This window comes from Ranitomeya variabilis, chromosome 5 (genome assembly GCF_051348905.1).
Source record: "Ranitomeya variabilis isolate aRanVar5 chromosome 5, aRanVar5.hap1, whole genome shotgun sequence".
Taxonomy (NCBI): Eukaryota; Metazoa; Chordata; class Amphibia; order Anura; family Dendrobatidae; genus Ranitomeya; species Ranitomeya variabilis.
In genome coordinates, this window is record NC_135236.1 from 30,449,793 (window position 1) to 30,477,785 (window position 27,993).

Below are 27,993 nucleotides of genomic sequence, written 5' to 3' on the forward strand. Positions count from 1 at the left end.
ATATACGGTGTGTACAGGTCACGGTGCAGCAGTGTGTATATATATATGGTGTGTACAGGTCACGGTGCAGCAGTGTGTATATATACGGTGTGTACAGGTCACGGTGCAGCAGTGTGTATATATACGGTGTGTACAGGTCACGGTGTAGCAGTGTGTATATATACGGTGTGTACAGGTCACGGTGCAGCAGTGTGTATATATACGGTGTGTACAGGTCACGGTGTAGCAGTGTGTATATATACGGTGTGTACAGGTCACGGTGCAGCAGTGTGTATATATACGGTGTGTACAGGTCACGGTGCAGCAGTGTGTATATATACGGTGTGTACAGGTCACGGTGCAGCAGTGTGTATATATACGGTGTGTACAGGTCACGGTGTAGCAGTGTGTATATATACGGTGTGTACAGGTCACGGTGCAGCAGTGTGTATATATACGGTGTGTACAGGTCACGGTGTAGCAGTGTGTATATATACGGTGTGTACAGGTCACAGTGCAGCAGTGTGTATATATACGGTGTGTACAGGTCACGGTGCAGCAGTGTGTATATATACGGTGTGTACAGGCCACGGTGTAGCAGTGTGTATATATACAGTGTGTACAGGTCACGGTGCAGCAGTGTGTATATATACGGTGTGTACAGGTCACGGTGCAGCAGTGTGTATATATACGGTGTGTACAGGCCACGGTGCAGCAGTGTGTATATATACGGTGTGTACAGGTCACGGTGTAGCAGTGTGTATATATACGGTGTGTACAGGTCACGGTGTAGCAGTGTGTATATATACGGTGTGTACAGGTCACGGTGCAGCAGTGTGTATATATACGGTGTGTACAGGTCACGGTGTAGCAGTGTGTATATATACGGTGTGTACAGGCCACGGTGCAGCAGTGTGTATATATACGGTGTGTACAGGTCACGGTGTAGCAGTGTGTATATATACGGTGTGTACAGGTCACGGTGCAGCAGTGTGTATATATACGGTGTGTACAGGTCACGGAATAGCAGTGTGTATATATACGGTGTGTACAGGTCACGGTGTAGCAGTGTGTATATATACGGTGTGTACAGGTCACGGTGCAGCAGTGTGTATATATACGGTGTGTACAGGTCACGGTGTAGCAGTGTGTATATATACGGTGTGTACAGGTCACGGTGCAGCAGTGTGTATATATACGGTGTATACAGGTCACGGTGCAGCAGTGTGTATATATACGGTGTGTACAGGTCACGGTGCAGCAGTGTGTATATATACGGTGTATACAGGTCACGGTGCAGCAGTGTGTATATATACGGTGTGTACAGGTCACGGTGCAGCAGTGTGTATATATACGGTGTGTACAGGCCACGGTGCAGCAGTGTGTATATATACGGTGTGTACAGGTCACGGTGCAGCAGTGTGTATATATACGGTGTGTACAGGTCACGGTGCAGCAGTGTGTATATATACGGTGTGTACAGGTCACGGTGCAGCATGTGCTGTGGGATCCTGTCCTCCTTCTTCCAGCTCTTCCTCCTCCTCTGGGCGTTGCTGGATTGCTGGCACGGTGTCCCAGGGAGGGGCGGTGTGTGGCTGACCGGACGGTGTGTGGCTGACAGGACGGTGGCGGGTGCACACTGCAGGATGGCGGAGCAGTGAAGTCCCAGAAGTGAAGCTCAGCGGCTGAGGTGACGGGTGTGGTGACACAGGACCCCTGTGTGCTGGGGGTAGTAGTGCGCTCGGGCGGCTGTGCTGCTGACTGTATGAGGTGTGATCACTGCTGCAGTGCAGAGCGGAGAGTGCGGCACAGGACACTGCGCAGGAATAGCAGAGCCGGCCACAGTTATGGAGTGGGGGGAATGTGTCATCATCTGTGCGGGAATAGCAGAGTTAGATGTGTTGTTGATGACATGAGGCCTATAGGAATAGTCTAATAATGGCAGCTGTAGTGTTAATAACCTGTGTAGTGCAGGAGTAGCAGAGCTGGGTGTGATGGATAGGAGTGAAGGTGACAGGAGCGGAGTAGCAGAGCTGGGTGTGATGGATAGGAGTGAAGGTGACAGGAGCGGAGTAGCAGAGCTGGGTGTGATGGATAGGAGTGAAGGTGACAGGAGCGGAGTAGCAGAGCTGGGTGTGATGGATAGGAGTGAAGGTGACAGGAGCGGAGTAGCAGAGCTGGGTGTGATGGATAGGAGTGAAGGTGACAGGAGCGGAGTAGCAGAGCTGGGTGTGATGGATAGGAGTGAAGGTGACAGGAGCGGAGTAGCAGAGCTGGGTGTGATGGATAGGAGTGAAGGTGACAGGAGCGGAGTAGCAGAGCTGGGTGTGATGGATAGTAGTGAAGGTGACAGGAGCGGAGTAGCAAAGCTGGGTGTGATGGATAGTAGTGAAGGTGACAGGAGCGGAGTAGCAGAGCTGGGTGTGATGGATAGTAGTGAAGGTGACAGGAGCGGAGTAGCAGAGCTGGGTGTGATGGATAGGAGTGAAGGTGACAGGAGCGGAGTAGCAGAGCTGGGTGTGATGGATAGTAGTGAAGGTGACAGGAGCGGAGTAGCAGAGCTGGGTGTGATGGATAGGAGTGAAGGTGACAGGAGCGGAGTAGCAGAGCTGGTTGTGATGGATAGGAGTGAAGGTGACAGGAGCGGAGTAGCAGAGCTGGGTGTGATGGATAGTAGTGAAGGTGACAGGAGCGGAGTAGCAGAGCTGGGTGTGATGGATAGTAGTGAAGGTGACAGGAGCGGAGTAGCAGAGCTGGGTGTGATGGATAGGAGTGAAGGTGACAGGAGCGGAGTAGCAGAGCTGGGTGTGATGGATAGTAGTGAAGGTGACAGGAGCGGAGTAGCAGAGCTGGGTGTGATGGATAGGAGTGAAGGTGACAGGAGCGGAGTAGCAGAGCTGGGTGTGATGGATAGTAGTGAAGGTGACAGGAGCGGAGTAGCAGAGCTGGGTGTGATGGATAGTAGTGAAGGTGACAGGAGCGGAGTAGCAGAGCTGGGTGTGATGGATAGTAGTGAAGGTGACAGGAGCGGAGTAGCAGAGCTGGGTGTGATGGATAGTAGTGAAGGTGACAGGAGCGGAGTAGCAGAGCTGGGTGTGATGGATAGTAGTGAAGGTGACAGGAGCGGAGTAGCAGAGCTGGGTGTGATGGATAGTAGTGAAGGTGACAGGAGCGGAGTAGCAGAGCTGGGTGTGATGGATAGTAGTGAAGGTGACAGGAGCGGAGTAGCAAAGCTGGGTGTGATGGATAGTAGTGAAGGTGACAGGAGCGGAGTAGCAGAGCTGGGTGTGATGGATAGTAGTGAAGGTGACAGGAGCGGAGTAGCAGAGCTGGGTGTGATGGATAGTAGTGAAGGTGACAGGAGCGGAGTAGCAGAGCTGGGTGTGATGGATAGTAGTGAAGGTGACAGGAGCGGAGTAGCAGAGCTGGGTGTGATGGATAGGAGTGAAGGTGACAGGAGCGGAGTAGCAGAGCTGGGTGTGATGGATAGGAGTGAAGGTGACAGGAGCGGAGTAGCAGAGCTGGGTGTGATGGATAGGAGTGAAGGTGACAGGAGCGGAGTAGCAGAGCTGGGTGTGACGGTTAGCGGTGTAGTGAAGGTGACAGGAGCGGAGTAGCAGAGCTGGGTGTGATGGATAGTAGTGAAGGTGACAGGAGCGGAGTAGCAGAGCTGGGTGTGATGGATAGTAGTGAAGGTGACAGGAGCGGAGTAGCAGAGCTGGGTGTGACGGTTAGCGGTGTAGTGATAGTGATGAGTGATACATTTATCTACATGAAGTGACATTGACCATTTATTTGTGTGGCGGGGGCAGGAATGTAGCAGAGCCGGTGTGTGTAGTATTGCCATGTGCTCAGGTGTATACATCAGGCACAGAGCCACCGCTCGCCTACCGCACCTCCACCTCCCCCAGCCTCCATTATTGATGTAGTGCCGCCACACCTCTCTGGTTAACCCTTTACTGTCTGAGCGTAAGACGCTGTCACAAAAAATTAAAAATACACCCCCTCTTATAGAGGGGATTGTCCAGACTGCCCCCGATGTTCTGTATCTGGAAATATGAAACTGGTCGGTCCACGTGTATATACTGTACGCTGCCCGTGATGCGCACTGATGCTCCATATAATGTGTGTAATATACGGTATAATGTGTGTGTAATATACGGTATAATGTTGCGTGGAAATGAGGGATATGTGAGATCATGTGACTTGTATCCGCCATTTTCCTCCTCACCAGCCCGTACCTCCGATGTCTGAGCTTCTGTAATGTTTCCCACACACAGTGTCTCCTACCTCTCTGTAGCTCGTGTTCAGACGCAGCAGCATGGCAGGCTTTACACTTCCGTACTGAGCAGTGTAGCTGTGAGTCCAGCTCTGTGATGGGATGAAACACTAGAGAGCATCAGCATGGAGTACTGAACCTTGTAGCTGTGAATCCATTCAGCTCTGGGGTGAGATAAAAAACGAACTAGAAATCTACTGTCCCATTTTTTTCTACCACTCTTCCCCACCCTAGTTAGCTGGTAATCAGCCTAACAGTGAATGATGACTTCAGGAGGGAGAGGAAGAAGTGGCTCATAAGTGGGGAAAGAAGCCGATTTTCCTGATGAGATACATTACCCGGTTTATTATTGTCGCTTTTCACCAAGTTTCTTTGAATAATAACATTTTCCCTAGATACTATGAATCATCCGCTGCTAGTTCCTGTTTCCCAGTATATACGGTAACTATTTTCTTTATTCTCCGAGGTGTTTTATAGTCGGAGTTACTTGTACAGTGGAGAAAATAAGTATTTGATTCAATAGAAAAACAGAACGTAATATTTGGTCCAGAAACCTTTGTTTGCATTTACAGAGGTCAGATGTTTCCTGTAGTTGCTGGTCAGGTTTGCACACACTGCAGCAGGGATTTTGGCCCACTCCTCCATACAGGTCTTCTCCAGATCTTTCAGGTTTCGGGGCTGTCGCTGGGCAACATTGAGTTTCAGCTTCCTCCAAAGATTTTCTATAGGGTTCAGGTCTGTAGACTGGCTAGGCCACTCCAGGACAATGAAATGCTTCTTACGGAGCCATTCCTTAGTTGCCTTGGTTGTGTGTTTCGGGTTATTGTCATGCTTGAAGACCCAGCCACAACCCATCAAGTGCTCTTACTGAGGGAAGGAGGTTGTTGGCCAAAATCTCACGATATATCACCCCATCCATACTCCCTTCAATAGTCATCCTGTCCTCTGTGCAGAAAAGTAGGATGTTTCCTCCACCATGTTTCACGGTTGGGATGGTGTTCTTGGGGTTGTACTCATCCTCCTTCTTCTTCCAAACATGGCGAATGGAGTTGATACCAAAAAGTTTTATTTTGGTCTCATCTGACCACATGATCTTTTCCCATGCCTCCTCTGGGTCATCCAGATGGTCACTGGAGAATGTGCCTGGACATGTGCTGTGTGAGCAGAGGAACCTTGTGTGCCCTGCAGGATTTTAATCCATGGCGACGTAGTGGGTTACTAACGGTAATGTTTGAGACTGTGGTCCCAGCTCTCTTCAGGTCATTGACCAGTTCCTCCCGTGTAGTTCTGGGCTGATTTCTGACCTTTCTCATAATCCTCCTTACCCCACAAGGCGAGATCTGTAGACACTGTGCACTAAACTCATGTATGGTTTTTTATGGTCGTGTATAGGGTTGAGCGACTTTTGCTTTTTTAGGATCGAGTTGGGTTTTGTGAAACCCGACCTTCTCGAAAGTCGGATCGCGTGAAATCGGCCGATTCTACTGTAAAGTCGGGTTCCGGCCCGGAACACGAAACCCAATGCAAGTCAATGTGGATTTTTTTTTTTTTTTTCCTTTTTAATCTCCCTCTCCCTCTCCCCTCTGTGCAAAGCATATGTTGTGTTTGACTGCGGAAATCACTGCAGCCCAAACGGTAATATGGCTCTATGACGCCACAGAAACCAGGCCGGAACCTATGTCATCACGCTGCCCACACTCCTTAATTGGCTGAAAAAATGGTGGGGAAGGCGTCATACAAAACGCGACTTTGGCGCCAAGATCGCCGACCACGTGGCCGATCCCACGCTGGAGTCGGGTCGGGTTTCACGAAACCCGACTCTGCCAAAAGTCGGCGACTTTTGAAAATGAACGATCCGTTTCGCTCAACCCTAGTCGTGTAGTCTATGCAGGAGTCTGCATGCTCGCATCTTCTCTGCGGGAGCACCTGCGCTCTGAATGAAGGCCTGTATCTACAATATATGGTTGAGTCTGGACCTATAAATGCTCAGGGTGTATTATGTATCCTCAGGGAGGGTTCTCCAGAATTCCAGTGTATGTTCTTTATGGTCGTGTAGTCTGAGCAGGAGTCTGCATGCTCGCATCCTCTCTGCGGGAGCACCTGCGCTCTGAATGAAGGCCTGTATCTACAATATATGGTTGAGTCTGGACCTATAAGTGCTCAGGATGTATTATGTATCCTCAGGGAGGGTTCTCCAGAATTCCAGTGTATGTTCTTTATGGTCGTGTAGTCTGAGCAGGAGTCTGCATGCTCGCATCCTCTCTGCGGGAGCACCTGCGCTCTGAATGAAGGCCTGTATCTACAATATATGGTTGAGTCTGGACCTATAAATGCTCAGGATGGATTATGTATCCTCAGGGAGGGTTCTCCAGTATTCCAGTGTATGTTCTTTATGGTCGTGTAGTCTGAGCAGGAGTCTGCATGCTCGCATCCTCTCTGCGGGAGCACCTGCACTCTGAATGAAGGCCTGTATCTACAATATATGGTTGAGTCTGGACCTATAAGTGCTCAGGATGTATTATGTATCCTCAGGGAGGGTTCTCCAGAATTCCAGTGTATGTTCTTTATGGTCGTGTAGTCTGAGCAGGAGTCTGCATGCTCGCATCCTCTCTGCGGGAGCACCTGCGCTCTGAATGAAGGCCTGTATCTACAATATATGGTTGAGTCTGGACCTATAAGTGCTCAGGGTGTATTATGTATCCTCAGGGAGGGTTCTCCAGAATTCCAGTGTATGTTCTTTATGGTCGTGTAGTCTGAGCAGGAGTCTGCATGCTCGCATCCTCTCTGCGGGAGCACCTGCGCTCTGAATGAAGGTCTGTATCTACAATATATGGGTGAGTCTGGACCTATAAATGCTCAGGGTGTATTATGTATCCTCAGGGAGGGTTCTCCAGAATTCCAGTGAAAGTTCTTCCTAGGGTTGTGACTGGACGTGTACGATCTGTAGGTCCTCGGCAGCGTGTCGGAATGTATTTTGGTGTTCTGAACAAATAACTTTTCCAAGCGAGTATATGACTTTGCATATTTCTGTCTGTCTATTCTGCCAGTATGTTCTCAGTAGGGGGTCTTTTTGGCACCCTGGGGCCCATCGGGTAATTCTCCAGCTCTCCTATGGGGCAGTCCGAGCCTGCTTCACAGCCATTTTGACCTGTCTCTTAAATGTGTTGTCTCTGTCCATACCTACTGAGCACAATATGAAGAGGTAATTCTCTTCATTCTGGTTGAACCCATTGGTCACTCTTACTATCACAAACTATTCTTGGACTCTGTCCATATTGTACATCTTTCCATAAAAATGCCTGTGGTCCCTCTGCGTTCCCCTGTGTGTTGCTTTGGACTTTCCATTTCGCTCTGGTCTGTCCTCCTGGCCTTGTGGTTTCCAGTGTTTTCAAGTCGTAGCTCTGTCACATGCCTTGCAGACGATTATCCAGCGTCCTGGGTCCCGGTGTCTATGAAAGCAATGTACTTAAGGAAGAGGGTATAAGACTACTGAATGCCAGGAAGAGGTTGTCCACTGTCGCAGATATCACCCGGGCTTAACTATCCCTAGAAACTTTGGCAACAATGGGCTGAGCCTTCAAAGTATTGGGTCCAAAGGCAGTTCTGGGTCACAAAAAATGAAGTTTAGGTCCCCGGACCACTGGATACCAAATACACAATGAAGACCACTGGATGCCAGTCACGGGCTGGGCCTTCCAACCATAGGACTTGTTTGGGGCATCAAAAAATAACCTGCCAGGTTGGGCCTGAAACTACTGGATACCAGGGATTTTTATGAATCGTGAAACCCCCAAGATGCCGGGCTGAGGTTTTAAGCCATTGGACGTCCGACTTCCACGTAAAAAAACTGGATTCTATGACCTTTATTGGCCGTCAAACCACTGGATGCCGAGGACGTGGTGGGGCACTCAACCACAGGATGTAAAGCTGGGTAATCACCAGACGCCACTCCAGGGCAGAAACTGAACTTTCAGCAGCTGACCCATAGCTCCTGAGCTGGTATATGAGGTACAGGAGGGGCGAAGCAGCACGGGTTTAGAGTGCAAAGCCGAGGTCAGACAGAGCAGGTACACCAGCCAGGTCGAAAATGGGTGACATGACATAATACAGGACTGATTGCAGAGACTGAGAAGAACCAGGAACCTAAGCTCAGGCAAAAGTGAGTGAGTCGTTCTGAGTAGTGATTGTTTGACTGGGGAATCCAAACCCTGCAGGACACAGAAGGGTTAAATTCCTGCAGGATCTGTCCGCGCCCTCCAATAGCCATGTGGAGACATTACGGATATGCAGCAGAGATGGAAATGCTGCATGGACTCAGCAAGGCAGAGCAGCGAACACAGTGAGTAGCGTGGTGGCGGAAGCGCATGCAAGGTACCACCGGGATACTGGGCACAGGCCGGGCATGACACCAATGGACTCCTTGCACAATTTGGAATAAATTAGATTGAATCCTACTACTACACACCAGGTTCATGCTGATTGGGTCTTTATATCTCTTCAGGAAGGGGGAGTGGATCTTTATCGCTCTTCATTAGGTGGGGGCAGGTCTTTATCGTTCTGCAGGAAGCATGGGTATGTCTTTATCGTGCTTCATTAGGCGAGGGCGGGTCTTTATCGCTCTGCAGGGAGCTGGGGCAGGTCTTTATCACTCTTCATTGGGCGGGGGCGGGTCTTTATTGCTCTACAGGGAGCTGGGGCAGGTCTTTATCGCTCTTCATTAGGTGGGGGTAGGTCTTTATCGCTCTGCAGGAAGCATGGGTAGGTCTTTATTGTGCTTCATAAGGCGGGGGCGGGTCCTTATCACTGCAGAGAGCTGGGTCAGGTCTTTATCGCTCTTCATGTTGCAGGGGCGGGTCTTTATCGCTCTGTAGGAAGCTGGGGCAGGTCTTTATCACTCTTCATTGGGCGGGGGCGGGTCTTTATCGCTCTACAGGGAGCTGGGGCAGGTCTTTATCACTCTGCAGGGAGCTGGGGCGGGTCTTTATCGCTCTGCAGGGAGCTGGGGCAGGTCTTGCTCTGTTGCTGCTTTCCTATCTCTCAAAATACGTATGGATATAACGGAAAGAAGCGTTTTAAGGTTCAGAGAAGAAATTAACTGGTGAATGATTGCATGTTAGGAGGTGAAAGAAAGGATGGTCCGGCTCCTATAGTTCTGGCAGAATACTGATGAAAAATCCAGAGCCTGAGAATTGGGAGTGTACACCAGATGCTGTTTTGCCTCAATCTAAAATAAAAATGGTCTTTTTGTGATATTTGAGATAAATTTCCCTGAATGTCGCAGCTCAGCGCTTTGCATTGAATCGTATAAATATGCGTTGCACCCACCCGCTGTATATGATTGCGGAAACTTTATGTATTGTGTTCCATAGGGTTAGTTTAATGTGGTGGTTTTTTTTACATGTTTTTCTGGGCTGAGCAGGGCGGTACGTCTACTAATTGTCAGGGTGTGACGAGGTACAGATTAATACTAGTTCTCCAAAACTAGTCACGGCCGACAGCGTTGGCACTTTTGACACTTTTGAAATTGTTTCAGAAAATGAAGTATTTCTCCCAGACAATTATTGCAGTTGCGCACGTTTTGTTGTAGACCTGTTTATTTCCTTTGTGTTTATTGGAACAACACAGAAATACTGAGACCAAAAGTCAAATTGGACATAATGTCACACACAACCCCAAATTGTTGTCCCCCTCAACTTAATATTTGGTTGCACCCTTTGGAATAAATAAATGCAATCGCTTCCAATAACCTTCTCACACCTCTCAGCTGGAATTTTGGACGACTCTTCTTACAAAAATGCTCCTGGTCTCATATCTGATAGCGCCTTCTCCTTGGGCATTACATTGTGACCCAAAATCCTTTGGTAATCTTCAGATTTCATGATGTCTTGCACTCCGTTCCAGAGGCAGCAAAACCACCCTAAAAAAGTTTGACCCTCCACCATATCTGACTGTAGGTACTGTGTTCTTTTCTTTCTAGGCCTTATTCCATTTCTGATAAATAGAGCTTTTTGGTAAAGCACATCACTCTACTATTTTGGTCTCATCTATCACTTTCCCAGAAGGATTTTGGCTTGCTCATGTTCATTTCAGCAAACTGCAGTCTGACTTTTTCTGTCCATGTGTTAGCAGTGAATCCTCGTGGGTCTCCTGCCATGCGTTTCATGTCATTCACATGTGGATGTTAGTTCTCCCTGACACTGATGCACCCTGAGCTTGTAGGACAGCTTGAATTTCTTTTGGAACTTGATTGGGGCTGCTTATCCACCATCCAGACTATCCTGCGTTGCATCTTTTTCAGCACTTTTTCTCTGTTGTACAGGTTCCAGAGCAATTAGCTGCAGTGCTTTGGATTGTAAACTTCTTGATTTATGTTGTGCACCGTGGAAAAAGGAACCTCACGATCTTTGGAGATGGACTTAAAACTTTGAGATTGTTGATATTGTTCAACAAGGTTGGTTCTCAAGTCCTCAGACAGTTCTGTTCTCCATGCTTAGTGTGGCACACACAGACACATAATGCAAAGATTGAGCCAACTTCTCTCCTTTTTTATCTGGTTTCAGGTGGGATTTTCATATTGCTCGCACCAGTTACTTGCCACAGGTGAGGGTGAACGAGCATCACAAGGTTGTTTACCCACAATTTTGAAAAGGCACCAACAATTTTGTCCAGCCCATTTTGGGGGTTTTGTGTGAAATTGTGTCCAATTTGCCTTTTTTCTCAGTTTTTTTTTGTGTTGTTCCAATACACACAAAGGGAATAAACGTGTATGATGAAACATGTGTACTTAAAATAATTGTCTGGGAGAGATACTTCATTTTGGTTTGTCCTATGTCGGCAAACTATCGCCTATTCTTAGCCTGGGAGGAGACTTGCTGTTTGCTGTGAATATGGGGGTATTCCAGAGCTCATTCTCCTGTTGAGTAAACCCGTTAACCCCTTCCTTCTATAGTCGATTTTCAGTTTTTAGTTTTTCTCTTTATGTAGCCGTTTGTTTTTTTACGAGTTGTAGCTGTGAATGATTTATCTTAAAATGTTATGTTTTATGTTGTGTTTTTTTTTTTTTTTTTTTTTTGGCGTTTGTGATGTTGTTTTCAATAACCTATAAGAATTTATTTCTCGCTGGCGGAGATGAAGGTGGTCAGGGGGGACTTGTATTTTATTTTGTTTGTATCTTTTAGTCCATAATGCATAACTTCTATACAGTTGTGTATTGTCATGTAACATAAAACTGATAAGCGGCCCACGGTCCTGGACATGGCCATGCGTAGACCCCTGGCTGCGATCGTCTCGCAGGTTGGAGGGGCGATGGCTGCCGGCCGGAGCCCGTCCTACGTCTGCTTCCTAACGTCATCGCTCCGAGTGCTATGTAACGTGATATTTGCATCACCGTGAGATGGGTCAGGAGCCGGCGGTGTATTATGTCAGTGTTTACACAGGTGAGGGCGACCGGGAGACATGGATGTCTGTTCTTGCCAAGGGGAGCCCTGAATGCGAGAACTGTGTCAGTGTTACACACCTTTCCCAGGTCCGGGCTGTGCTCCTTACACCTTGGGCTGCTCAACTTTCTTGTGCTGTACATTGGGCTTTGCAAGTAGCCGAGTGTGCGCCCATGTGTTGAGCTTTTTAGGCCTAAACAAGGCCTCCCAGGACACAGACCTGAGTATTGATGTAAGACTTTTATTCTGTGCACAGTTCCTGTCCACGGTCTCCCAGATGTCTCCAGTCTGCCTTTGGCTTCCAGTACCTCTACCTGTCTGCTGTCTCCTGGATGTCTCCGGTCTGCCTGCAGCTTCCAGTACCTCTACCTGACTGCGGTCTCCAGGACGTCTCTGGTCTGCCTGCAACTTCTAGTAATGCGACTACCTATGCATGGTCTTCTGGACATCTCTGGTCTGCCTGCAGCTTCCAGTACCTTTACCTGACTGCTGTTTCCAGGACGTCTCTGGTCTGCCTGCAGCTTCTAGTAATGCGACTACCTATGCATGGTCTTCTGGACATGTCCGTTCTGCCTGCAGCTTTCATTACTTCTTCATCTAGTCTGCAGTCTTCAGGATGTCTCCTGTCTACCTGTAGCTTCCAGTATCTCTGCTTATAGTCTACTGTCTGTGTTCTGCATCCCTCACCTGTTCTAGTAATTTGACTACCTATGCATGGTCTTCATGACATCTCCGGTCAGCCTGCAACTTACAGTACCTCTGTTACCTGTCTGCAGTCTTCAGGACGTCTCCAGTCTGCCTGCAGCTTCTAGTAATTTGACTACCTATGCAAGGTCTTCAGGACATCTCCGGTCAGCCTGCAACTTACAGTACCTCTGCTACCTGTCTGCAGTCTTCAGGACTTCTCCAGTCTGCCTGCAGCTTCTAGTAATTCGACTACTTATGCATGGTCTTCTGGACGTCTCCGTCTTCCTGCAGCTTTCATTACTTCTTCATCTAGTCTGCAGTCTTCAGGATGTCTCCTGTCTACCTGTAGCTTCCAGTACCTCAGCTTATAGTCTACTGTCTGTGTCCTGGATCCCTCACCTATCTTCTGCACAAACGGCCTTGGCCAATGCACCCATCCAGACAGTCAGGACCTGCTGTTGCATGGACATTCGTGTATACATTTTTTTTTGGTACAGCTAGTATAACCTGGGCATCCGCTGTATATAATCTGGGTATCTGCTGTATATAATGATACATATACAGCTGGTAAAACCCGGGCATCTGCTGTATATAATGATACATGTACAGCTGGTATAACCTGGGCATCTTCTGTATATAATTATATATGTACAGCTGGTATAACCTGGGCTTCTACTGTATATACTTATATGCAGTATGTAGAACTGGTATAACGTGGGCATCTACTGTATATAATTATATACAGTATGTACAGCTGGTATAACCTAGGCATCCCCTGTATATGATTATATATGTATAGCTGGTATAACCTGGGCATCTCCTGTATATAATTATATATGTACAGCTGGTATAACCTGGGCATCTTCTGTATATAATTATATACAGTATGTACAGCTGGTATAACCTGGACATCTCCTGTATATAATTATATATGTATAGCTGGTATAACCTGGGCATCCCCTGTATATAATTATATATGTATCGCTGGTATAACCTGGGCATTTCCTGTATATAATTATATATGTACAGCCGGTATAACCTGGGCATCCCCTGTATATAATTATATATGTACTAGACTGTGGCCCGATTCTAACGCATCGGGTATTCTAGAATATGCATGTCCCCGTAGTATATGGACAATGATGATTCCAGAATTCACCGCAGACTCTGCCCGTCGCTGATTTGTCGAGGCAACCTTTATGACCTCATCGTCGCCATGGCAACCATTATGACATCTACGTCGATACTGTGCCCGTCGCTGATTGGTCGAGGCCTGGCGGCCTCGACCAATCAGAGACGTGGGATTTCCAGGACAGACAGACAGACAGAAAAAGCCTTAGACAATTATATATATATAGATAGCTGGTATAACCTGGGCATTTCTTGTATATAATTATATATGTACAGCCGGTATAACTTGGGCATCTCCTGTATATAATTATATATGTACAGCTGGTATAACCAGGGCATCTCCTGTATATAATTATATATGTACAGCTGGTATAACCTAGGCATCTCCTGTATATAATTATATATGTACAGCTGGTATAACCTGGGCATTTCCTGTATATAATTATATATGTACAGCTGGTATAACCTAGGCATCCCCTGTATATAATTATATATGTATAACCTGGACATCTCCTGTGTGTGTGTGTATATATGTATATGTGTGTGTGTGTGTGTGTGTGTGTGTGTATATATGTATATATGTGTGTGTGTGTGTGTGTGTGTGTATATATATCTATATATCTATATCTGGTATAACCTGGGCATTTCCTGTTTATAATGATAAGGCCCCGTCTCACTTAGCGATTTACCAACGATCACGACCAGCGATATGACCTGGCCGTGATCGTTGGTAAGTCGCTGTGTGGTCGCTGGGGAGCTGTCACACAGACCGCTCTCCCCAGCGACCAACGATCAGGGGAACGACTTCGGCATCGTTGAAACTGTCTTCAACGATGCCGAAGTCCCCCTGCAGCACCCGGGTAACCAGGGTAAACATCGGGTTACTAAGCGCAGGGCCGCGCTTAGTAACCCGATGTTTACCCTGGTTACCAAAAAAAACAAACAGTACATACTCGCCTTTCGGTGTCCAGGTCCCTTGCCGTCTGCTTCCTGCTCTGACTGAGATCCGGCCGTACAGTGAGAGCAGAGCGCAGCGGTGACGTCACCGCTGCGCTCTCACTTCTCACTGTACGGCCGGGAGTCAGTGAGAGCAGGAAGCAGACGGCAAGGGACCTGACGGACATCAGAAGGCGAGTATGTACTGTTTGTTTTTTTTTACATTTACGCTGGTAACCAGGGTAAACATCGGGTTACTAAGCGCGGCCCTGCGCTTAGTAACCCGATGTTTATCCTGGTTACCAGTGAAGACATCGCTGGATCGGTGTCACACACACCGATTCAGCAATGTCAGCGGGGCCTCAACGACCAAAAAAAGGTCCAGGCCATTCCGACACGACCAGCGATCTCGCAGCAGGGGCCTGATCGCTGGTACGTGTCACACATAGCGAGATCGCTACTGAGGTCGCTGTTGCGTCACAAAACTAGTGACTCAGCAGCGATCTCGCTAGCGATCTCGCTATGTGAGACGGGGCCTATACATGTACAGCTGGTATAAGATGAGCTTATAGGGTGGGGCTGTGATGCTGGGCGTTGTAGTACCTGTGTGTTCTGGTGTACTCTATGGCTTGCCTCGGTAGCTCAGTTTCCTCTCCGGCACGTCTCCGCACTTGGGCTGAGCTTTCTTGGCAGCGAGGTGACGTTACATAAGACTCCTTGGCCGGGCTTTGTCTTCCCTCATTAGTGTTCCCTGAGAGTATGTGTTGTGAGATGATGGGGGGAGTTGTCCATTAGGGGTTACACATGAACTCCTGTGCCCCCGGGGGGCTCTGTGCCGCTGGCAGGGTTGGCCGGTCCGCCACGTCTTGGCTGTGCGCCATTGTGTAATCACTTTGATATAAATGTTTTCTCCGCCATTTCCCAGGCAGACGCAGCCAGGATTTTTTGTTTTGTCCCTTCCGGTAAGCTGAGCCTCCCGAGCCCCTGCTCTTCGCTCCGTGTGACTATTCCTCGCGGACACAGTGTTGGAATACATAAAACAAACCATCTGACGCTCAAGTCCCTTAAATATTAATATAACGATTCGCATTACCCTGATTTCCCACATTAATAAACACCAGTGGACGTTCCACTCTGCCAGTCTGTGCAGATGACTTCTGTTACATACCCAGATGCCTGCAGCCACCACTAGGGGGAGCTCACTATGTAAGTGCAGACACGCTGCCGAAATCCGTGAGCTACCCCACTGGTGGTTGTAGGTAGCGCAGATTTCTCATTATTTTTTTACAATTGGAGATTTTTCTTTCGTGTCCAATCCCTAATATATTCCCACTTTCATCCTTTCAGGTGTCTCTTAATATGCAGTCTCCAGAATCGCCCGATGGCTGCTTCCTGCCCCAACACCTGGACACTGCGGCCCTAGACTTGGATGTCGATGAGCTGGACTCTATACGGGAAGATGAAGAAGGTACTCCACACCTCTAGCAGAACTCCTAAAGGGCCTCTGTCCCAATCCTAAACCTTCTGTGTGCGGCAGAATGCTCCTCTCTGACTTTGTCTTGTAAGGGCAGCAGTTTGTGCTCCCCTATTCTAAAGGGGGCATGCAATGTTGTCATGGGGTCTGAGGCTTTCCTGCAGCGCCTCTTCTCTACCGGTGCTTCCACCTTCTGTGGTTGTTATAAATGGGGCGGACTTCTTGGTGCATCCACATGACGGCCCTGGCTCATTACCAGTCCGGCTGGCTTCATTTTACTCTGCTTCACAATGAATTCCTCAGAAATGCTGACGTGGACCTGATCTGCTCAGAGGTTTATCCCATAAACCGTGCCTGAGAAGCCACAACCTCCTCCGCTAATGAGGGTTAAAGGACATCCCGGGTGAAATATTACATGGCGGTCAGCGCCTGGGGTTTATGATTAGTTTTCTCTAGTACAGCGATTGTGTCCTTCACCCCATAAAGCAGCAGTAAGTTCTGAATCGAGATTTTTATTACACTGCTGAGCTTCTCAGTGTGGGAAATCATCACTGCTCACATCATATTTATAGAACTCAAGCAGTGGGAGATATACATCACATGGGAGACACTGAGACTGCTATATGTACATCATATAGGCGACACCGAGACTGCTGTATGTACATCACATGGGGGACACCGGGACTGCGGTATATACATCACATGGGGGACACCGGGACTGCGGTATATACATCATATAGGCGACACCAAGACTGCTGTATGTACATCACATGGGAGACACTGAGACTGCTATATGTACATCATATAGGCAACACCGAGACGGCTGTATGTACATCACATGGGGGACACCGGGACTGCGGTATATACATCACATGGGGGACACTGGGACTGCGGTATATAAATCATATAGACGACACCGAGACTGCTATATGTACATCACATGGGTACACCGGGACTGTTGTATAAACATCGCATGAGACACGAAGGCTGCTGTATGTATATCACATGGGGGACACTGAGACTGCGGTATATACATCATATAGGCGACACCGAGACTGCTGTATGTACATCACATGGGGGACACCGGGACTGCGGTATATACATCATATAGGCGACAGCGAGACTGCTGTATGTACATCACATGGGAGACACTGAGACTGCTATATGTACATCATATAGGCGACACCGAGACGGCTGTATGTACATCACATGGGGGACACCGGGACTGCGGTATATACATCATATAGGCGACACCAAGACTGCTGTATGTACATCACATGGGAGACACTGAGACTGCTATATGTACATCATATAGGCGACACCGAGACGGCTGTATGTACATCACATGGGGGACACCGGGACTGCGGTATATACATCACATGGGGGACACCGGGACTGCGGTATATACATCACATGGGGGACACTGGGACTGCGGTATATACATCATATAGACGACACCGAGACTGCTATATGTACATCACATGGGTACACCGGGACTGTTGTATAAACATCACATGAGACACCAAGGCTGCTGTATGTATATCACATGGGGGACACTGAGACTGCGGTATATACATCATATAGGCGACACCGAGACTGCTGTATGTACATCACATGGGGGACACTGGGACTGCGGTATATACATCATATAGACGACACCGAGACTGCTGTATGTACATCACATGGGTACACCGGGACTGTTGTATAAATATCACATGAGACACCAAGGCTGCTGTATGTATATCACATGGGGGACACTGAGACTGCGGTATATACATCATATAGGCGACAGCGAGACTGCTGTATGTACATCACATGGGGGACACTGGGACTGCAGTATATACATCATATAGGTGACACCGGGGCTGCTGTATGTACATCACATGGGGGACACTGAGACTTCTATATGTACATCATATAGGCGACACCAAGACTGCTGTATGTACATCACATGGGGGACACTGGGACTGTGGTATGTACATCATAAAGACGACACCGAGACTGCTGTATGTACATCACATGGGTACACCGTGACTGTTGTATAAACATCACATGGGAGACGCCGAGGCTGCTGTATGTCCATCACATGGGAAACGCCGAGGCTGCTGTATGTACATCACATGGGAGACGCCGAGGCTGCTGTATGTACATCACATGGGAGACGTCGAGGCTGCTGTATGTACATCACATGGGAGACGCCGAGGCTGCTGTATGTACATCACATGGGAGACGCCGAGGCTGCTGTATGTACATCACATGGGAGACGCCGAGGCTGCTGCATCTACGTCATATGGGAGACACCGAGGCTGCTGTATATAATCACATGGAAGACATCGAGGCTGCTGCATTTACGTCACATGGGAGACGCTGGGGCTGCCCCTGCTGTTGTCATTGGTCGGACTGGAGCACAGAGCTCGCTGACCCCGCCAACAAAAAACAACAAAGTTGGCCTGGGCGCTGTGGTACCCGGCCCAAGCTTTGCGTTCTCTGTGAAATTGTCAGGGGTTTGAGAAAAGTACGTCGCAGACTGGAGGTTCCTCACCCCTGCCTTAAAGGGATACATATTGCAGGGAGACTGCTCTCAATTTGCCATGCAAGTAATCTCTATTGTTACCTGTCATCAGCCATTTCAGTCTGAGAAGAGACTGACTGCAGGACAGGTGAATATTCTATCCTAATGTGTTGTCAACCAGACCTTCCATAACTAATGGATTCAGCCTTTTCTTCTCTCTGGGCGACCATGACTCGAGTGCGTACAGCTTCATGCCCCATAGTGAGCTCTGGATGCTTATGTACTATACATTAGGCTGCCTCTTCCTGCTGCACAGACTTGTTTTATGTGTCCCCACTACAGCCAGCACCAGTGAAGACAGTCAGAATTCTACATTTTTGATGGCTATGCTTTTTTCTAATCTTTCTTCTCTCTCTCCAGGATCTCAGTTCAGCTCGTTCCTCAATGTCTATTATCTAAAACCACTGAAGCACCAGGGGTCTGTATTCCTGAAAGGTGTCCCCGTGACTGCAAATATATTACAGACCGAGCGCTATACCAGCGGCTCCAAGGTAAGCGAGCAGAGCTTACCAAGAAATGGGTCTCAGTGATTGATAGACAGGAGGAGCTATAGGGCTCCGCCTCCTGCAGGGTGATACAGATAGGAGCTAGGAGTCTCCTCCCCCTGCAGGGTGATACAGATAGAAGGAGCTAGGAGTCTCCTCCCCTGCAGGGTGATACAGATAGGAGGAGCTATGAGTCTCCTCCCCCTGCAGGGTGATACAGATAGGAGGAGCTATGAGTCTCCTCCCCCTGCAGGGTGATACAGATAGGAGGAGCTATGAGTCTCCTCCCCCTGCAGGGTGATACAGATAGGAGGAGCTATGAGTCTCCTCCCCCTGCAGACACTATGAGCAGGTTGGAGATTTAGTGCTTGACCAGGGGAGGGCGAGGAAACCACAGCTTGTCGGAATTTTTTTTTTTTTTTTTTTTTTAATTAAAATACTACAACCCTTTTAATGTTTCAGTCCAAATATACCGTAAATAGAATGAAAATAGTTAATGGAAATAGAGGATTTATATAGGAATAATAGCCATGAAAAAAAGCTGCAACTCGTCTTAGAAGAAAACAGAAACCTCATTCGGCGATGTTTACACAAAAATAAGTCATTGCTGTTATGTAACAACAGATTTCTTCTGGGGAACATTAGATAGAAGAATGCTGCTCCTTCCGGCAATGGACAGGAGCAGCCAAAACTTTTCAGCCTGACACAAGCCTTGGTTATCACATTTTGCTGCTTTTGATATTTCTATTGTTGCTGACGGACGATTATAAATATTCCATAAGTGTTTACACTTTTATTGACAAATACTTGAAGTTTCTGCAACGCCACAATGTTCCCAGCACTTATTCTCCAGACTGCTGCCCCGATCTGATTCATGACAGTGTTCTCAGGTTCGGACCTGCACTTATTATACAGGTGGTTCTGGTGATGTAATGACCCGCCCCCTTGTACATTTCAGGTTCAGACCAGCAATTATTATACAGGTGGTTCTGATGATGTAATGCCCCGCCCTCTTGTACATTTCAGGTTCGGACCAGCACTTTATATTCCATATGTCTCACACACGGGCCATTCCAATGGACGATCAAGAAGAAGTACAAACATTTCCAGGAGCTGCACCGCGATCTCCTTCGACACAAGATATTTGTCTCCCTCCTGCCCCTAAACCCGCTGTCTCGGTAAGAGGAGGGCGGGGTGCCTTGAGGTACGGGTGATGGCTCCTCAGGGGCGGGGTCTTGTGGTCTTTGAGGAGCCCGCAGTTTCTTGTATCCCATCAATGAGTCTGTCACATCTGGTTCTCACCAACACTTTATGGATACATCGGACATCTCAGTGTATCTAAGTGTCTTAGATGCAGTAGTTGGTACATCTGAGACTCTTATCTGTTCTCCCATTGCCAGGTTTTCTGTGACGAGGTCCCGGGCTGAAACCACCTCCGAGGAAATGCCCTCCCTGCCCCACGCCTCCGGGGAGTCCTCACGGAGGACCTCAAGTAAGCAGGTCGGTATGTAACCTACCAAAGGGCTTAGATACACAGCTCAGCAGATGGTAATACTCGGGATAGGATTAGATACACAGCTCAGGAGTACAGTATCGCTCAGGATTAGATACACAGCTCAGGAGTACAGTATCACTCGGGATTAGATACTCAGCTCAGGAGTACAGTACCACTCGGGATTAGATACACAGCTCAGCAGATGGTAATACCCAGGATAGGATTAGATACTCAGCTCAGGAGTACAGTATCACTCAGGATTAGATACACAGCTCAGGAGTACAGTATCGCTCAGGATTGGATACACAGCTCAGGAGTACAGTGTCACTCGGGATTAGATACACAGCTCGGGAGTACAGTATCACTCGGGATTAGATGCACAGCTCAGGAGTACAGTACCACTCGGGATTAGATACACAGCTCAGCAGATGGTAATACTCGGGATAGGATTAGATACACAGCTCAGGAGTACAGTATCGCTCAGGATTAGATACACAGCTCAGGAGTACAGTATCGCTCAGGATTAGATACACAGCTCAGGAGTACAGTATCACTCGGGATTAGATACACGGCTCAGGAGTACAGTACCACTCGGGATTAGATACACAGCTCAGCAGATGGTAATACTCGGGATAGGATTAGATACACAGCTCAGGAGTACAGTATCGCTCAGGATTAGATACACGGCTCAGGAGTACAGTATCACTCAGGATTAGATGCACAGCTCAGGAGTACAGTACCACTCGGGATTAGATACACAGCTCAGGAGTACAGTATCACTCGGGATTAGATACACAGCTCAGGAGTACGGTATCACTTGGGATTAGATGCACAGCTCAGCAGATGGTAATACCGGGATAGGATTAGATACACAGCGCAGGAGTACAGTATCACTCGGGATTAGATACACAGCTCAGGAGTACAGTATCACCCGGGATTAGGTACAATGCTGTTTATGGACAGTCTGAACCGTTCTCTACTCTGAGGATCTCACTTGTGTTTTCTTGTAGAAATATCTGGCTGAATACCTCAATGTGCTCCTGGCCAAGTCCTTCTACCGAAACTACCACGCCATGGTGAGAGACGGGTGGACCGGGGGAGCGCTGCTGTTGTGTCCTGATGACGGACCTCCTTGTGTAGAGTGTCGTCACACTGCGGTGCCTACATGGGCCCGGACCACCTCATATACGTCTCTTACACAAACTGCACAATAACTGCAGCTCGTTCTCACTGCTGAGCTCCGACCCGGCACACCTCATCCCAGATACTTCTGGTGGGCAGGGGTCCGATGGGCAGGGGCCCGGTGGGCAGGGGTCCGGTGGGCAAGGGCCTGGTGGGTGAGCAGGGGTCGGCTGTCCCCACCCTCGCCTTGGGTAGTGAAGCTGTGGCTGTGTATGGCCGATCTCTGCCCTCCAGAGTCTGTATGAGGTCACTTTCCACTGTTCGTTTTCTGGTCAGTGATGATCCGTCAGGACTTCTTCATGTTCACACTGTTCTCTTCCAGATGGAGTTCCTGGAGGTCAGTCAGCTCTCCTTCATCACAGACCTGGGGAGCAAAGGACTGTGAGTATTCAGTGTGTCGCTCTGTGCCTCAGGCATCATTATCCTGTCCCTGAGTGTCAGTGTCCTTTACCCGAAGTGTCAGGGTCATTATCCGTTTTCCGGAGTATATCCTGAGTGTGGGTCAATACCCCGAGTGTCAGTGTCATTATTCTGTAACCCGACTGTCATTATCCCATCCCCTGAATGTCAGTGTCATTATCTTGTACCTCCAGTGTCTGTCCCCCGAGTGTCATTGTCCTGTCACCCAAGTGTCAGCGTCATTGTCTTTTATCCCGAGTATCAGTGTCATTATCTCGTCCTCCAAGGCTCTCTACCCTGAGTGTTGGTGTCGTTATCTTGTCCCCGGGTGTCAGCGTTAGTGTTGCCCTCCCGTCCCCCCGTGACTGCGGAATATCTTGGGGTTGTACATCCCTCAGCATTGGGGTCTCCATTACTTTTGTCCCTTTCTCTATCTTTCTCTTTCAGAGAGGGTTTTATACTGAAGAGATCGGGGGGTCATCGAATTCAAGGTCTCAATTGCTTCGGCCATCACCAAATCTGTTACCGATGGTCAAAAAGGTAAAGGCTACATACTCTGTATAATATGGTATTACTATAAACTCTTATTATATGATATTACTATCCTCCTATATTATATGGTATTACTATACTCCTATATTATATGGTATTACTATCCTCCTATATTATATGGTATTACTATACTCTATATTATATGGTATTACTATACTCCTATATTATATGGTATTACTATACTCCTGTATTATATGGTATTACTATACTCCTGTATTATATGGTATTACTATACTCCTGTATTATATGGTATTACTATACTCCTGTATTATATGGTATTACTATACTCCTGTATTATATGGTATTACTATACTCCTGTATTACATGGTATTACTATACTCCTATATTATATGGTATTACTATATTATATGGTATTACTATATTATATGGTATTACTATACTCCTGTATTATATGGTATTACTATACTCCTGTATTATATGGTATTACTATACTCCTGTATTATATGGTATTACTATACTCCTGTATTATATGGTATTACTATCCTCCTATATTATATGGTATTACTATACTCTATATTATATGGTATTACTATACTCCTATATTATATGGTATTACTATACTCCTATATTATATGGTATTACTATACTCCTGTATTATATGGTATTACTATCCTCCTATATTATATGGTATTACTATACTCTATATTATATGGTATTACTATAAACTCTTATTATATGATATTACTATCCTCCTATATTATATGGTATTACTATACTCCTATATTATATGGTATTACTATACTCCTGTATTATATGGTATTACTATCCTCCTATATTATATGGTATTACTATACTCTATATTATATGGTATTACTATACTCCTATATTATATGGTATTACTATACTCCTGTATTATATGGTATTACTATACTCCTGTATTATATGGTATTACTATACTCCTGTATTATATGGTATTACTATACTCCTGTATTATATGGTATTACTATACTCCTGTATTATATGGTATTACTATACTCCTGTATTATATGGTATTACTATACTCCTGTATTATATGGTATTACTATACTCCTGTATTACATGGTATTACTATACTCCTATATTATATGGTATTACTATATTATATGGTATTACTATATTATATGGTATTACTATACTCCTGTATTATATGGTATTACTATACTCCTGTATTATATGGTATTACTATACTCCTGTATTATATGGTATTACTATCCTCCTATATTATATGGTATTACTATACTCTATATTATATGGTATTACTATACTCCTATATTATATGGTATTACTATACTCCTATATTATATGGTATTACTATACTCCTGTATTATATGGTATTACTATCCTCCTATATTATATGGTATTACTATACTCTATATTATATGGTATTACTATAAACTCTTATTATATGATATTACTATCCTCCTATATTATATGGTATTACTATACTCCTATATTATATGGTATTACTATACTCCTGTATTATATGGTATTACTATCCTCCTATATTATATGGTATTACTATACTCTATATTATATGGTATTACTATACTCCTATATTATATGGTATTACTATACTCCTGTATTATATGGTATTACTATACTCCTGTATTATATGGTATTACTATACTCCTGTATTATATGGTATTACTATACTCCTGTATTATATGGTATTACTATACTCCTGTATTATATGGTATTACTATACTCCTGTATTATATGGTATTACTATACTCCTGTATTATATGGTATTACTATACTCCTGTATTATATGGTATTACTATCCTCCTATATTATATGGTATTACTATACTCTATATTATATGGTATTACTATACTCCTATATTATATGGTATTACTATACTCCTATATTATATGGTATTACTATACTCCTGTATTATATGGTATTACTATCCTCCTATATTATATGGTATTACTATACTCTATATTATATGGTATTACTATAAACTCTTATTATATGATATTACTATCCTCCTATATTATATGGTATTACTATACTCCTATATTATATGGTATTACTATACTCCTGTATTATATGGTATTACTATCCTCCTATATTATATGGTATTACTATACTCTATATTATATGGTATTACTATACTCCTATATTATATGGTATTACTATACTCCTGTATTATATGGTATTACTATACTCCTGTATTATATGGTATTACTATACTCCTGTATTATATGGTATTACTATACTCCTGTATTATATGGTATTACTATACTCCTGTATTATATGGTATTACTATACTCCTGTATTATATGGTATTACTATACTCCTGTATTATATGGTATTACTATACTCCTGTATTACATGGTATTACTATACTCCTATATTATATGGTATTACTATATTATATGGTATTACTATATTATATGGTATTACTATACTCCTGTATTATATGGTATTACTATACTCCTGTATTATATGGTATTACTATACTCCTGTATTATATGGTATTACTATCCTCCTATATTATATGGTATTACTATACTCTATATTATATGGTATTACTATACTCCTATATTATATGGTATTACTATACTCCTATATTATATGGTATTACTATACTCCTGTATTATATGGTATTACTATCCTCCTATATTATATGGTATTACTATACTCTATATTATATGGTATTACTATAAACTCTTATTATATGATATTACTATCCTCCTATATTATATGGTATTACTATACTCCTATATTATATGGTATTACTATACTCCTGTATTATATGGTATTACTATCCTCCTATATTATATGGTATTACTATACTCTATATTATATGGTATTACTATACTCCTATATTATATGGTATTACTATACTCCTGTATTATATGGTATTACTATACTCCTGTATTATATGGTATTACTATACTCCTGTATTATATGGTATTACTATACTCCTGTATTATATGGTATTACTATACTCCTGTATTATATGGTATTACTATACTCCTGTATTATATGGTATTACTATACTCCTGTATTATATGGTATTACTATACTCCTGTATTACATGGTATTACTATACTCCTATATTATATGGTATTACTATATTATATGGTATTACTATATTATATGGTATTACTATACTCCTGTATTATATGGTATTACTATACTCCTATATTATATGGTATTACTATACTCCTATATTATATGGTATTACTATACTCCTGTATTATATGGTATTACTATACTCCTGTATTATATGGTATTACTATACTTGTATATTATATGGTATTACTATACTCCTATGCTGTACTCCTATATTATATTATCGTGCTGAGTTCACATCCCCTTTGTGTCTTCTCCAGATGGGTCGTGGTTAAAGACTCCTTCCTTCTCTACTTAAAACCAGATTCTGGAGAGATCTCTTTCGTTTTGCTCTACGATCCTCAATTTAGGACTGAAGTTGGCAAAAAAACGACCGAGACGAAGTACGGGGTCAGCATCGAGAACTATCTGAGGTACGGGATTGATGGCCAGTGGTCTCGAGAGCCCACTACTGACATCACCGAGGGACATCAGACATTTCTGACATCACTGTATTCATGATCTCTGCTTACTGTCAATGAATTGCTTTGTACTCCAGTCTCTCGCACAACTGTGGGTTTGTTTCAATGTGTTTGTGCAGCTAAAGGAAACCTCTCACTTTCTGTAAATATGTATTATTTTTTTTATGTGGTATAAGTGCCGCTGTTCTCCCGAATCCAGCGTTATTTTTCCTGCTCCTCTCCGTTCCTGAGATATGGCTCCTTCTTCCTGGAGCTTAAGTCAAGTTTTGTTATCCAAATGGGCGTGTTGTTCAACTCCTTTGTGGGTGTCATCCTGAAGACCCCACCATCTTGTAACTTGATTTATATGTAGGGAATATAGGGCCATATCTCAGGAATGGAGAGGCGCAGGAAAAACAACGCCGGATTCAGGAGAACAGCGGCATTTATACCAGGTGAAAAAATGACTTATTTATTGCAAGTGACCAGTCCTTTCAATAAGGGACCTACATGAAGTCTAGAACTGAGATTTGTTTTTCTGCTATGTTTACTGAAGATCATATAGTCTTCTACATTGTAGCGAAACCTCAGCTGTGCGTGACAAGGGCAGGCAAGTGTTGTCTGTACCTGTCAACAATAATATCTTGTTTCTATTCACTGACAAGAAGCAGATCCATAGATAAATCAAGTGGCCATCCTAATCTGAGTAATATGACCTCGTCCCGCAGTGACTTCTCTGTAAGGCGCTTATAAATAGTTAGTGCCCCTCTCCCTTTCCTGATATCTCTATAAAAACGATCCGCGTATCGAATATTCTGCTTATACAGGGATCGGATGATGGCCGGGGGCTGCGCATCATGAGGCTGATAAGATCCCAACTTTCCATGTTCTCTTGCTTTGTGCTCCTCACATAGTTACCAGCATTGAAGTTGGCATTACATTAGCAATATGTTCGGCAGCAATTTGTGCTTCGGAGCTGCACTTCCCTCTGTAACACAGTGGATCACTGTTATCTTACATTTTATATAGACATGTTTGTGAAGACTTGCTGCTTCTAGGGTTGAATGGAGAGGGAGGAGGAGGATGTGGGGAGTCTGGAGAGGGAGGAGGAGGATGTGGGGAGTCTGGAGAGGGAGGAAGAAGGACGACGGTGTTCGAGGGGGAAGGAAGGAGGACAATGATGTGGGTGAAGAATCTGGGGGGAAGGAGGACAATAATGGGAGTGAAGGAGTGCGACAATGGGGGGGGGTCTGGAGGGGAGGAAGGAGGACAACAATTGGGGGTGGGGTAGTCTGGAAGGGAGGAAGGAGGACAACGGTGTGCGAGGGGGAAGGAGGACAATGATGGGGTGAAGAATCTGGGGGGAAGGAGGACGATAATGGGAGTGAAGGAGGGCGACAATGGGGGGGCGAGTCTGGAGGGGAAAAGGAGGACAACAGTGGGTGGTGGGGTAGTCTGGAAGGGAGTAAGAAGGACGACGGTGTGCAAGGGGTAATGATGGAAGAAAATGATGGGGTGAAGAATCTGTGGAGGAAGGATGACGATAATGGGAGTAAATGAGGGCGACAATGGGGAGGGGAATCTGGAGGGGAGGAAGGAGGACAACAGTGTGGGGTGGGGTAGTCTGGAAGGGAGGAAGGAGGACACCGGTGTTATGATCCTTAGTGGCTGAGGATCACAGAACTGACGAGCTAAGTAACTGAACATAGAACGAGCTCTAGGGAGGTGGTAACTGGACTGACCGCAATCCTGATCCTAACCAAACACACTAAAGGTAGCCGGTGAACGTGCCTGAATTCCTAGACGTCACGACGCAGCCTGAGAAACTAGCTACCCTTAGAGATAGAAAGTAAGACCTCACT

General features: G+C 45.5%; 1 protein-coding gene across 2 annotated transcripts in view; it reads left to right on the forward strand.

Moving 5' to 3' along the window:
- Positions 1 to 1,490: 1,490 nt before the first annotated feature.
- PLD2 (phospholipase D2) overlaps positions 1,491 to 27,993 on the forward strand; it is a 55,862-nt gene continuing 29,359 nt past the window's right edge. The window contains exons 1-9 of one of the 2 annotated variants that reach the window (XM_077261607.1): positions 1,491 to 1,676; positions 15,796 to 15,916; positions 18,855 to 18,985; positions 20,006 to 20,157; positions 20,380 to 20,479; positions 21,485 to 21,550; positions 21,979 to 22,037; positions 22,503 to 22,595; positions 25,952 to 26,104. In XM_077261607.1, the coding sequence (XP_077117722.1) occupies positions 15,808 to 15,916; positions 18,855 to 18,985; positions 20,006 to 20,157; positions 20,380 to 20,479; positions 21,485 to 21,550; positions 21,979 to 22,037; positions 22,503 to 22,595; positions 25,952 to 26,104 (863 nt within the window). In that variant the 5' untranslated portion in view covers positions 1,491 to 1,676; positions 15,796 to 15,807. The remainder of the gene's footprint in view (positions 1,677 to 15,795; positions 15,917 to 18,854; positions 18,986 to 20,005; positions 20,158 to 20,379; positions 20,480 to 21,484; positions 21,551 to 21,978; positions 22,038 to 22,502; positions 22,596 to 25,951; positions 26,105 to 27,993) is intronic. The other variant, XM_077261605.1, reaches the window with a different exon arrangement.